Source organism: Cavia porcellus, unplaced genomic scaffold (assembly GCF_034190915.1).
Source record: "Cavia porcellus strain 051 isolate PalLab524CR breed Dunkin Hartley unplaced genomic scaffold, mCavPor4.1 scaffold_5, whole genome shotgun sequence".
In the NCBI taxonomy this organism is placed as follows: domain Eukaryota; kingdom Metazoa; phylum Chordata; class Mammalia; order Rodentia; family Caviidae; genus Cavia; species Cavia porcellus.
This window is the reverse complement of record NW_026947488.1, coordinates 56,472,444-56,485,905: the sequence shown is the minus strand read 5'-3', so window position 1 is coordinate 56,485,905 and position 13,462 is coordinate 56,472,444. Positions and strand designations below refer to the sequence as shown.

The 13,462-nt window shown below is 39.2% G+C and overlaps 1 protein-coding gene across 4 annotated transcripts in view; it reads right to left on the bottom strand.

Moving 5' to 3' along the window:
* The window catches only part of Nek11 (NIMA related kinase 11), a 309,129-nt gene that overhangs the window by 194,728 nt on the left and 100,939 nt on the right, over window positions 1-13,462 (bottom strand). For all 4 annotated transcript variants that reach the window (XM_063248985.1, XM_063248986.1, XM_063248988.1 and 1 more), the window contains one exon: window positions 12,135-12,249. In XM_063248985.1, coding sequence (XP_063105055.1) covers window positions 12,135-12,249 — 115 coding nt within the window. The remainder of the gene's footprint in view (window positions 1-12,134; window positions 12,250-13,462) is intronic.

Below are 13,462 nucleotides of genomic sequence, written 5' to 3'. Positions count from 1 at the left end.
TTGCTTCAAATTCACAATTAATATCACTTCTAGGGCGCAATCTTCTTTAATCTAAATTTGATCTACCTATCTCATAGACTTGTGATGAGAACCAAATGATTAAACTATGCACACTGAATCATATCTGGATTATTTTGATGCCAGCTACAGCCTTAGGGGAGATAAAATCATACACTCATTTGAATTGAGCACGTATTTTTACTTATTTTAGAAATTTTTTGCTATAAAAAAGCAGCCTACTAAAATTTCTTTTTAACTAAAGGAAAAAATAATAGAAGTAATTCAGAGCAACTTGTCTAAAACCAGGAGGTGATTTATGTATACAGCCTCTAAGGCAGAGCGGAAAACACCTAAGTATCAATCAAATCACCTGACTTACAAACTCAAACTGAGTTCCACTAAAATAACTCATGAATTACCGTCATATTTCCATTGCAAAAGTCCTAGTTATGCTTACCAAACTGTATTTTAATCTACTGCATCTGGCCTAAACCCCTTATGAGACTACAGTGGAAAAACTAATGCATATTCTTGCTCTTACTCTGCTCCTTAGCACAAAATATATTAACATTTAAAATATATTTAGAGAAAATAGGTGGAAATTTTAGCTGCCAGTTTATGGCCCTTAGATGGCTGGCAAAGGATTGTTTTAAAGAAAAAACTTGGTTCCAGGTTCTTCTTCTGGTATAACAGTGGCGTCTCTCACAGTGGCGGCAGAAGGACACCATTGAGATACACTTTCTTCAGCGCGGATAGCGGTTCTCCACAAACTCTCTCTATGCACATGAGTAGGAACTTGGCATTAATTCTGGGAGCCGTCTGCAATTCTAACATAGGAGAAAATTTTTCTCAGTGCTAAACTAACTATCATTAAGATCATAATTTGGCAAATAGAATTAACCTGAATGATTTTAAATTTTCATAAATGTAAAAATGATAGCAAATTTTAAAATTGCATCCAAGTTACATTTGACTCATTGACTTAAGATGTTTATAGTCTAATTAATCAGTGGGTTTCTGGGTAGTTAAAAAGTGAAATATTATTCATCACTACTTCAAAGGTTTTATGTGGAGCTTGAGAACTTGCTTTGACACTGTTTGTACCTTTTGGTAAAAGGTTATTGTGTACTCTGTGTGTCTCATGTATTCTGTGCTAAGTTCATTGTGTTCCATTTATTACTCATGAAACCCCTACAAATTGAGTTACAGTTAGGCTTGAAAATACTAATTTTTTTGCCCAACCCATATACCAAAAATGAGAAAAGCATACTGTCTCCAAACCTCTCTCAAATGTACCCATGGCTTTCAGGCTGGTGTACTTTTATGAGATCTCTTTGGATACTCCAGAAATTTCATTCATTCTCATTTTGAACATACTAGAGGCAAAGTTACTCTAGTTTAGAAAAAAAGTACTGAACTATAGGCCTTATTCAAATATCATCTTATTCATCTTAAGCCTATGCAATGATTTAAATGGACCACTGTAGCATCCATGGCTTCAGATTTTCTTTGAAGAATTTCACTAGCATTCACCTTTCACAGGTGTCACATCTCCTCATGGTCTGGAGGCTCTCTGCCCACTCTTGATCCTGCTACCATTTTTCTTTCATTAAACATTATTCTTCTAATTCTTCGTGATGCTTTTAATTCTGTCTTGGTATCTACTGATACACTTCCTAAAAATATTTTCACATAGTGTCCCTGCTAGGCCTATTATTTAAAAATAAACAGTAATGCCAATATTTGGACATGCTCAGTCACATGAAAAGTGCTATCACGGATTCGTCAGTGAGATGAAAATGATGCTAATGAAACAGAAAAACACCTACCATAATATATTTCATATAGCCCTTTTATTCCCATTAGTTCTTGTGCAGTGAATCTGTCCATGAGTCTGGGGGAATTAATTTGTGGTCCTATGGCCACTTCTGTTAAATTCCATTCTGTGTGTCTTAGTCACTTTCCTTGTTACTGGGACAAATGCCCAACACCCACAAATTAAAAGAGGAGAGATTTATTTGGCTCAGGGTTACATGGTCAGCTGGCTCCATGACACAAACAGCATGGCAGGGGGGCACAGTGGAGGAAACCTGTTTACGTCATGGCAGCAAGGAAGTAGAAAGTGAAGGAAAGGCCCAGGGAAGGAGACACACTTTCCAGGTTCGGTGCTCAGTGACTTTCCTCATGTGCCTAAGCACCACCTTCTAACAGCACACCCAGACACTGAGCTTACCGGTGAATGAATCTGCCAAAGAGTACAGAGCCCCATGCCTCTGAAAGCTGCAACTCAGGAGGCTTTAGGGGCCATTCCAGATCTAAACCTTAACACTTTGGTTGATAAGAAGGAAATGTATTTTTGCATTGATGATGTCTTACAGAAGAATCTATCAATATGTAGGGCTATTTACCAAGAAAGAGGCTAAGCAACTCAAAAAGTATACATGAAAAACCATATTCCCTTGTCTCAGATATTTATTTACTTTTCATCTTTCTAGTTTCTAGTTGGGAAAATTATAGTACAATTTCCTTTAAGAAGAAAGAGAAAAATATTTCGGGAACACTGATACACACAAATGAGACTCTTCTGGCAAGTTGTTATTTTACTATCTGTCCAACTCAATTAATGCCTTCAAGAAATACATGTTGTTTATAACAAAAATAATTATATTTTTATAGTATCCTCCCAAGATTTAGACTTTAGTTCAACAAACATTTACCAAAAGTGAACTCCAGGCTAGTCATTGAGTAAGCAGTTGAGGATAAAAGGATGAACATGACAGGGATGGTCCAATACTACCTTTGGGCTCAGAGTTTAGATAAGTGCTTTTCAAATTCACTATGAGTGAAAATCGCTACATTTTTGTTAAAAATATATCCCCTTATCCATAAGTTTGGAACAGGATCTGAAATTCTATTTTTTTAACAAGTTCTTAAGATGCTAGTGATGCTGGTCCATGGCCCACACTCTGAGTAACAAAGGACAAGGTTGCTGACTCGGCTGCTATGTTACAGCCCACTCCCATGCTGTGAGTCCTTCTCAGTGGTACCACTCCTGAAGATCAGAATCCGTGAACACCACCAACACAATGGAAAATGTGGGCTTTTGCTATGATACCTTGGATGAAATCTTATGCTGAGAAGGTGACCATAGGAATATGATTTACTGAGGGTAAATAGTAAGAGGCAGGTCACAGAATTGCATCATGAAGGCAATAATGAATGCTAAAATCTGGCTATGGTGGTGCGCATCTGTAATCCCAATACTCTGGCAGGGTGAGCCAGGAGAATTTGAAGTTTGAGCCCTGTATGAACTACGTAGAAAGATTCTGTCCCATAGAGATGATAGATAGATAGATAGATAGATAGATAGATAGATAGATAATAGATGACAGACAGATAGCTGGAAATATAGGTCAGTATAAATGGCCTAGGTTCATTCTCTACTACTGTGAAAAAAGAAAATTAAAAACCAAAACAAGTGATGAGTTCCCAGGGACAGGTAAGACTATGACTGGTGAGCAGGTGAGCAGGAGCAGTTCACAGGCCCACTCTTCTCATCAGTGACACAGAGATAACAGGACAAAGGGAAACATAGTTTTTAAATGTCTCCAAATCTGCTTTTTCTTAACCAGCTGTCAACTGCTATGCCTCTCAAGCATACTACTAAAACTTCTCTTTCAGTGGGCTATGAACACACAGAGACTGGTCTTACTCAAAACAAGTAATCTTACAAATAAAGGAAACTAAATATATGATTTGAGACCACATGTCCTCAAGCAACTGCTTATGCAAATTGTCCAACTATTATACCTGAAAGTGGAGTTGTGGGGTGGTGGAGCAAAGAGGGAAGGAATGGGGTTAATTTAATTTTATGCCATTCAATGCCAGGAAAACAGATCACATAAGATTAAGCTTGGAGGGTTGATTTTATTAATTTTCTTAGCCTCTTTAGAGAAAATCAATTTGAGATACAAAAAGGGTAAGTCATACACACACACACACATACATATACACACACACACTCACACATACACACACACACACACAAAAGAGTAAGTCACACACACACAAAAAGAGTAAGTCACTTTGATATCTACAACCCAAAACAGCCAACTGCAAACTGCAATAAAAACCACAGCATCTTAAACTCATCTACAGATACTCGCTTTGCCAGTTAATCTGCTACAGTAAAATCTCTCATTAATAATTTAAAAGAGCTGGGGCCAGAAAAAGCAGTCTCAATGAGTGACTGTTAGCAGGGAGTGAGGCTTTGCTGAGTGGCTGGTGTATTTATGCCACGTATTCATATAAATATAGTCCCATAAGCAGACACCAACGCACAGAACAGTAGGATGAATCTATGAAGGTCCCATCCTGCGAGCTTAGAGTCAAGTCCACCTGGTGAGCGGTGACCGCTGCCAACTGCACAGAAATTCCCTACAGTCAGAGGAGAAAAAACCTGGCTGAGTTTAGAGTAAGTCGGATTTATTACACTGTGCACACATGGACACACTACTCTGCAATATGACAGTCATTCTATAGGCTTATGGTTTCTCTATGTTGAAAGATTTTGTTTGTTTTGTTTTGTTTTAGAAACAAGAGAAAATAAGTCAGTGGGAAACTCTTAGTCATAGTGACAAATTGTACTAGATAGTGCTGCCATAGTTCTTTACTACAAATTTCTTTTTTCCTGGAAATGTGCTATTTCATATAAAAAAATATGAAGCTTTGATAGGAAATGGTAGGAGGCTCCTGTACCTATAATTTGTGTCTGGTGTTGATATTGCCTTCACTGCCCCAAAATAAAAAGGAAAAGAATCACTTCACAAAGGTTAGAGGAGACAAACTTCAATGAGTATCAGAAGCATCTAAATTAAACTCTTACCTAAGTACCAAGCAAAATATTTCAATCACTTTTACAAAAAGCCAGTATACAAATCAATATGGTGGTTATTGGACCGGAAGCAGACGTACGGCTCTGTTAGTTTTACATGGCTACTGCGACAAATTACCACAAATTGAGAAAATCAGGGTAACACAAAATCCCCATCTTTTGTTTGGTAGATTAGAAATCTGACATGGACATCACTAAACAAAAATATTGGAGCGCATCTTTCTTTCAGGGAGGAAAGTGGCAGGGAAGATCCGTTTCCTGATCTGTTTTCAGCCTACAGGTGCCACCCGGATTCCTGGCTCCTGGCCTCCTTCTATGTCTTCAGAGCCAATAAAGGGATGGACCCAAGTCTTTCTGGCATGTTACCAAATGCTCCTCTAGTTTTCCCCCGCTCTCCCTTCCACCTCATTTTTAAAGAACCTTCTGATTATAGTGCGCAATGCAAAGAATCAAGATAACCCTCCCATCTTACAATCAGCTGAACAGAAAACCTAGTTCCATCTGCAACCTTAATTCACTTCCCTTTGCCATGTAACCCAGCGTATCACAGGTCCCAAGGATTAGGATGTAACCATCTTTGAACCCACTTTTCTGACTACCCTAATAGATTTCTTTAACTGGTAGAAAAGGAGAGTTAAGACATTATACACAACCCCTACAACTTTCTTCACTACCCATTTGACAAGACTCCAAATGGCACCAGAACAGAATATTACATATTAATGACTGAATTAAACAATTTAATAACCCGCTCAAATGCCTTGTATATACTGAAAGTTTTGTTTCTCAGGCTTAGTCATAAAATTTAAAGATTGAAAAATACATTATTCTTATCATTAGCTTTGTGAACTCTTAGCTATATGTATTTTACTTTATATTTGACTCAATCATTTCATTGCTTTGAAAAACAGTGAAGAAATTAACCTGTGTAACTGAAACATAAGCCTCATACCATTCATATATTTGTGTTTTGTTAATTATGCTACTGTCAGAGTCAGGGAACTAAGGTAGAAATCACTAGTGCTCACCTTTATCTGATTCTCTCCCTCTTGGGCATAAGAAGGACTGTACCTCCCATGCCCTTTCTAGGCAGTTGAACCACATAACTAGTTTTAGTCAAAGAAATTGAAAGGAATTTTTTTCAAGCTGAAAAATACACCCATGAGTGTTATGACCTACGCCTGCTGCCCTGGAGACAATGAAAACCACATGTGGATATGGCAGTAGTAAAATACAGGTGAAAACTGGATACTTACATTGGGCAAAGTCACCCTGGAGAGATTTCTGACTCACATAAGACTTAATGGAAATAAGATGTAAACCCTTGTTATGTACATCAATAGGTATTTTGTTGTTGTTTGTTTATTTGTTTTTGGTTGCAACAGCAAGCTTAAAGTTTGATCAATACAAGGGAGAAATGCCATATATTACCTTATTGAATCAAAGACACTCTCAATTTTAAGGTGCACCATGACATTACATATTGCCCAAAACACACTGCACATGAAATTTAACATGACATCTATTTTGATGCTTCTCAATGTAATTAACATTAATATATGTTATAAAATACGCTATATGTCTAGTTGTATCAGAAAACCTAAAATCTTTCCCTATTTTCTAGTAATTGCATCAAACCTGAATGCTGAACTCATGGAAATGTAAGTTAAAAAGATAAATGTTTATTGCAATGTTATTAGAAAATTTAAAATAACATACTTAGTGATACTGTTTCCACTGCTCTGAAATACCATGAGTATAACTGGTCAAAATCCTCCTATGCATGCAGGCGTGACAATCTTTGTCACAGCTGTTTTGAGTCGTGCAACCCAACTTAGAGCACTTTCACCTAAGATGTTTGAAATTTAACACTCCATAAATCTGCATAAGAAACTGTCATTACAAGTTTTATTTTTTCTTAGTCCATTTGTGCCGCTATAATGAGACATCACAGACTGGGTAGCTGATAAAGGACAGATCCTAATTTCTTAGCAGTCACAGAGGCTGGCAAGTTCAGTGTTAAAGCTTGGGCACACGCTGTTGCCTGGTGAAGGTTTCCTGTGCTCCTAGATTGCAGCTTATTGCCACACCTCCAGAAGGGAGGAACATTGTGTCCAGAAGACAGAAGGGCAAGTGTGATAAATACCTTCTTCCACCTCTTGTAAGGGTACTTAATCCCATTCATGAAGAAGCCACCCCGATCATCTTAGTCACTTCCCAGTGGCCTCACCTTCAAATATCAACAATACCTGATTTTGGAAAGACACATTCAAATAATATCAGTCTTAAAGTAAAAGTACTCATTTGAGTGAGATTTGGACAGTTTATGTCGTTTTGCTTATCCCATAGCTATAAATTTTACAAATAACCACGAGTTATAATGATTTTCAAAAGGCTTGTGAACAGACTTCCCAATTTTAGAACCCAGATTAGGCACCAGTCAGGAGCACATCACAGTATGTTAAGGCCACAAAAGGTGGGAGTTCTCATAAAGGGAAAGGGTAAGAATGGAAGATAATTATGGGGAACCTCAGGAATTGTCAAACAAAAAAAGAAATGTCCTGGTGGGGGACTCCAGGAATCGTCAAATGAAAAAACAAATGTCCTGGTGGAGGACTTCAAGAATTGTCAAACGAAAAAAGAAGCCTTCAATCCAGGCGTTAAAAGATGAGTTCGATTCCAGCAGGTAGAAGAGAGATAATAAATTCCATCTAAATATTCTGTGGCTGGCTTGGTGAAAACAGTTCCTATCACTGGCTGATCATAGATAGGTGGTGTAAATTATCTCACTCAATACACTACAATTCTGAGGTTGGCATTATAATCTCTACTATATAGATTTAAAAAATTAAAGACTACAGAGAAAGTAATGTCTTGCTTGGTATCTCCACATCAGCACACAGGAAAGCCAAGACTCAGACACAGATCTAAACTGTTCTCCTTCCTGAGTCACATGGCCATTTAGCTATCTTTGGGCATCCTGGTGATGTTCTCCATGTAACCAGCACATTAGCCCTAATTGCAACTGTGAGACCCGCATGTGTGAAAAAGAAATTCATTATCTGAAGGAAACTGAACCTCAGAACATCCAAAACACAGTTTGAAACCCACTATATGAAATTTTACTTTACTATATGAGTGTATTATCCTGCCTGAAAGCCTGATTCATGCTCATTTAATTTTATGCCTGATTCATTCCAAACTTGAACCACAATGGATCAGGCAAGGTCACTCTCACTCAAGGTAGAGAAACAGCACAACTTTAATCAATATTAGAATCCATCTAATTATCCTGTAGAATTCAGAAAACTAGTGAGTGAAGATGGGGTCCTTTATTTGTGGAAGTAAGTATCAGAGTCAGTTAGAAACACTATCATAAAACACAGAGGTAACTCAAAGAGATATGTAAAAAATATGGAATAAAACAACCACCAATCTGTGTTTACAAATGAAGTCTGGAAGACATTGGAAGCTCTAGAAATGATCAGAGATCTGAGAACGTGGCGGTAACAGCTGGCCTGGATCTTGTTTTCTGAGGGCTAAAGAGCCAAAAACCTCCACCAGCTTCTTCATCAAAAGCTCGGTTTTGAGTTTCTGGGTTTTGTTTTATTGGCATGAGGTCCTTTTATATCTGCCAGGAGGTTTCTCTGCTAGTCAAATGTGAGCCTTCCAGCTGTAAAGACTGAGGAGAAGGGAGTCAAATACCCAGTTTTCCTCCTGAGAAAAGCCCCTAAAACCCCAATAACATACCTTGTAGATGACAATGTTGTTTGGTTGACATTAGAAAAAGACCCCAAATACCAACATCATTTTCTGGAATAAAAGCTTAGAATCCCAATCAGCAATCAACCCAGTTATTTTCTATTTTTGTGACTTCACTCACATCTCTTTCCATTCACTAGCAAAATAAAACACAGATAGGTGGGTATTACTTGTGATTATTTTTTTCTTTTCTTCCTGTATATTTTAACAATGTTCTATTTACCAACTTTATAGACAACAAAACGCACTGATTGAAAGAGCAGAGTTCAGTGAGTTTTGACAAATATACAAATCTGGGTAACCATCACCGTGGTCAAGATATTAAGCTTTTCCAAGACCACCCAAAGTTCCCTGTGATCTTCTAGAGTCAATTCCCTCTGCCACCACTACCAGCCTCAGCACCACTGGCCTCATTTCTGTCACTGTAAATAAATGCTGCTGGTCCTAGACCTTCATGTAGAAACTTGATCATACAAATGAAAACTCTTGTCATACCGAACTGAAACAGAGCTGCAATGAACATGCAGAAACAAACTGAAATAACAAGCTTCCACTAGCTTCTACATCCTCTCCCATATATCTCTGATGACATTTTCAGGATTTACTACCCTAGTCCATTTGAGCTGTCATTTCTTGACAAGGTTACTATTCTTTTCTAAAAAGAATAAAAGTATCATGCTTTGGCCATTTCTTTGGATGTCACTCCCATGTACCTGTAAAGTTAATAAAATTTCATTTTTTGTCTTGCTAATAAGCTGTTTTATACATTGAGTTCTTATATTCAGCTAAAAAGCCCACATATGAACTAAGGAATAGTAGATGGAATCTGTCTCTTCCCTGTACCCACAACTGAAAAGGGCATATGGATTTTCTATAGGAAAGCAAAGCACAGTATGACCCCCTTGAGTTTCCGCCACACTCTTAGAGGCAGCACAGAACACATTCAAGGAGTTGCTGAAAGGGAAATCAGAGGTAGTAAGATCAGAGCATAGGGTGTCAAAGTGGCTGAGCAAGTGAGCATGATCTGTCAATCATGGAGACCCAGGACACATGGGCAGTACACCTTCCAAGCCCTGTACCTGGCACCAATCAGAGAGTGCTATCTTCAGTTCTGACACAGATTGAGCAGGTTTTTGACAGGACAGTCTACATCTGACGTCAGAATTAGGGCTACCAATAATGAGGCCCATTAACCGGTGGCTGCTATGAGTCTTTTTTAAATAGCCCACTTTACATCCTTCATAGTGTATTTTTTCTCCTTCTTTAATTGGTTCACACTCCCCCTACACAGCATACTCCTTTTTATACCTTTAATAAATGTAAAATCTTACTACTTTGTTTCTTGTTCAATTCTTTGCTCAGGACAACAAGAATCTGAAAAGGATCGTTGGAAAGAGCAGAGTGCCCCCAGAACCCCACTAACAGAGGCAGCTGATCAGGCTGTGGGCAGGCTGGCAAGGCCTACTCCTCTGTAGCCTCCACATCTGAGAGACTGAATTAGGAAATCATTCCCTTGAATGGGCCCTGGCTCATGAGCCTCAGCCTCTTCCTTGTGACTAATGACACAATGGCCTAACTTCCTCAATTTCCTATTCATGGAAAGAAAGGCCCATGTAATATTTTTTATGTTCCAAACTTCACTTTTGGAAATTAACAAATAATACACTAAGTGAACACCTAACAAAAGACCTAAAACAGAAATCCATCTGACAGACATATCTGTTTGTCGGTGGCATCCATCACAACATGGTGTCCACAGCACCATTGAAGCTGGCACTGGTCTCTACGGCTGAGGTAAGCAACACAAGCTCTCACAGCATTATGAAGACAATGTCAAGTGCAAATTTGGGCTAAAATTACAAAACAAACCAAGATTCACTACCTTAGCTGGCAATTTGAGAAACGATCTAATCTATCCAAGAGAGCCCCTGTGTGGCCTCAAGGAGATTCCTGGCAGATTTCCAACTAAGAGAAGTGTGACTGGCCCAGGATTCCTGTTACTGGCTCTGGAACTCCCACTGCACCACCTCCAAGGCTGCTCCACCACAAGGGCCACAACTGGAGCCAAGGGGAGATAGGAAGGCAGGTCCCCAAGCCAACTTCCTGGAGGACTTCCTGCTGCCTCTGACTACACGGCAGAACAGTACGCTTCTACCAATCCCCTTGCTTTTTATTTGGAATGAAACTTTAATCACTATGTGACAGTTCTCCCAGCCTTTCCTCAGTTCTTCCCTATTTCTTTCCATACAGGTACTTTCCCTAAAAACAATCACACATTTTAGTGCTGTCTTGGCATCCACATCTCACCCGTCTGGACAAACATTCATTCATATCTTCATTTGCTCACTCATTCTGCCATGAAACATTTCCTGCCTGCTTATAAAGTTCTCAGAACTTTATTCTAGGCACTGTGGAGACCTTTAAAGAAGAGTGAGAAGACCCCTATGTCCATAAGCTCCCTCCAAAGCGCTGCTGCTTTTCACCTCTTTTGTTGCGCTGAGCACTGAACTAAGATCTCTTCTGAAATGTTTTGTCCCACTTGCTCTTTACAACGATCCTTAGAGGAGCTATTACAATTATTGCTGTTGTTGTTGTTGTTGTTTCATGGATCAGAAAACTAGGACCTGGAGAGTTCCCACGGGCTTCCCTACAGGCCCAGCTTCTTTAACCCAGAATTCATGTTTTACCATTAAATGATGAAATATCATCTCTGGTTGGGTGATGGCTTTGAGAAATTTAAATTTCTAACAGTGACTCCAAGTCTTAGTTTCCAAAGTTTGGTTTCTTCAGTTTACATTTATAAGGGCCATAGGAACTATTTACAGAGAAGGGAAACAGTCTTTCACAGCATGCATAGGTCCTACACTGCTTCAGAGTCAGGTTAATGACCATCAGGTTTAACCCCTTCGGAAGGAGTCATCATGCGTTAGCATCCTACTTACCTCCATTATTACAGAGATGCAGAGTGCCCATAACCCCAGCATTCTGGGAGGTTGAGGCAGGAAGATATAAATTCTAGTCCAGCCTGGGAAAATTTGTAAGACTCTGTCTTGAAAGATAAATAAAAGAGGGGGCTGGGGATTTAGCTCAGTGGCATAAGCACCTGCCTTGCAAGCAGGCAGTTGTGAGTTCAATCCCCGGTACCGATAAAAAGGAAAAAGATAAATAAAGGGCTGAAGAAATAGCTCAGAGTGAAGGTCCAAGGTTGAAACCTCAGTACTGCCAAAAAAAAAAAAAAAAAAGGAAGGGGAAGAGGAGGAAGAGGAAGAAGAAAATAAAAGAAGAGGAGGAGCTAAAGGAGGAGAGGAAGATAATGACAGAAGACAAAAAAAACCCTTGGCTTCTCTGCTTCACAGCACAGTCCATTCCTGACACGTTAATGGCTGGTAGATGCACACATCCAGGGCTTCTCTCAGAGGCCAGCTGGAACCACCACAGAGGCAGTCAACACTCTCTGCCAGCTGATGCAAACACCTACCATGATATCCAAGGTCAAGTGTGGTATCCTCTAAGCTTGACTCAAGTTCACTGAGATCCAGGGAAGGGATAGGCTGATTCTCAGGCAGGTTCTCCGAAGCCGGTTCATCTAAGTCCTTGTAGAAGAGAATTAACAATTCATGAGAAGCTGAGAGAAGGTAACAGAACTACCACAATGAAAAAATGTTCTTATTTAGAAGACCATTTAGGAGTAAAAGCCTACCTAATCCTCTCCCTTAAACTGGGTAATTTGGGATAAGAGAAACATCCCCCAAGTAATGAGACAGGTGACATGAGCAAACCATTTACTCTCCATGGGCCCAAGGTTCAGGACCATGACTAGAGTCAACCAGGAGGTCTAAAATGCAAAACAGCCAGGCTCAGGCAAGTAAAGGTTCCATCTGCAGGGGGCGGGGGGCAACTATCCCCTTCCATTCTGCACCATATAGTGCATCTGCCCACCCTGTCCCAGCCCTACTAAGTTACCCCATCTCAAAAATCAAGTGTTGGCCCGGATGACTTCCAAGTTCTCTTCTAGCTTTAAAAGTTCTGAAATCCTATAAATTCCAATTTCCTAAAGGAAAAAAATTCTAAGACTCCACATGAGAGGAAAATAAACATTTCAAAAAATAAAAAGGTAAACTACTCAAATATGACAATGGGTATTTTCAATAGATCAATTTGCTTTTTTTTCTCTAGGGCAGTGGTGTGTGTGGGAAGAGGGGATTGCAACCTAGATCTGATGCATAATTCATATATTTCCTTTAACAAATGGCTCTCATGAGGAATTATCTGCAGAGGATATTCTGATTATAAAAGAAATTAAGAAGAAAGGCCAAGATAATCTTAAGTGAATAGGTAAAAAAAAGCCTGTCACATTATGGTGGCATTTGTGAGAGGACAGTCCTAGGGAGCTTTAAGAATTTCACTTCCTGTCCTGTATAATATGTGTTTCAGGAGGCACGATTGGTTTCCAGAGTTCAAAGAATCACTGACAACACACAGAGAACTTCAGAAACAAAGAGTAGACAGTGTGCAAAGTGTGTCCCTACATGTACTTTAGAATTTACTCAAAATAAATGCTTGTGCTTTTGGTTGGCTTTGATTTACTGAGCTTCTCTCTGGAGAATTTTTATAATTGCTTCTCCTAGGAAGAGAATGACTTGATCTGGTCTTTGGTCCCTATTACCACTCCACGTATGGAGCTCTGGTCTGCTATGGACTTTTCACAGAAACCCAACGTCAGCACCAGCACAACTGTATATGCCATAGAATCACATGCGGACAGGCCTGTCTTGTATATTATGGTATCTAGTTGTTTTTAAGCTG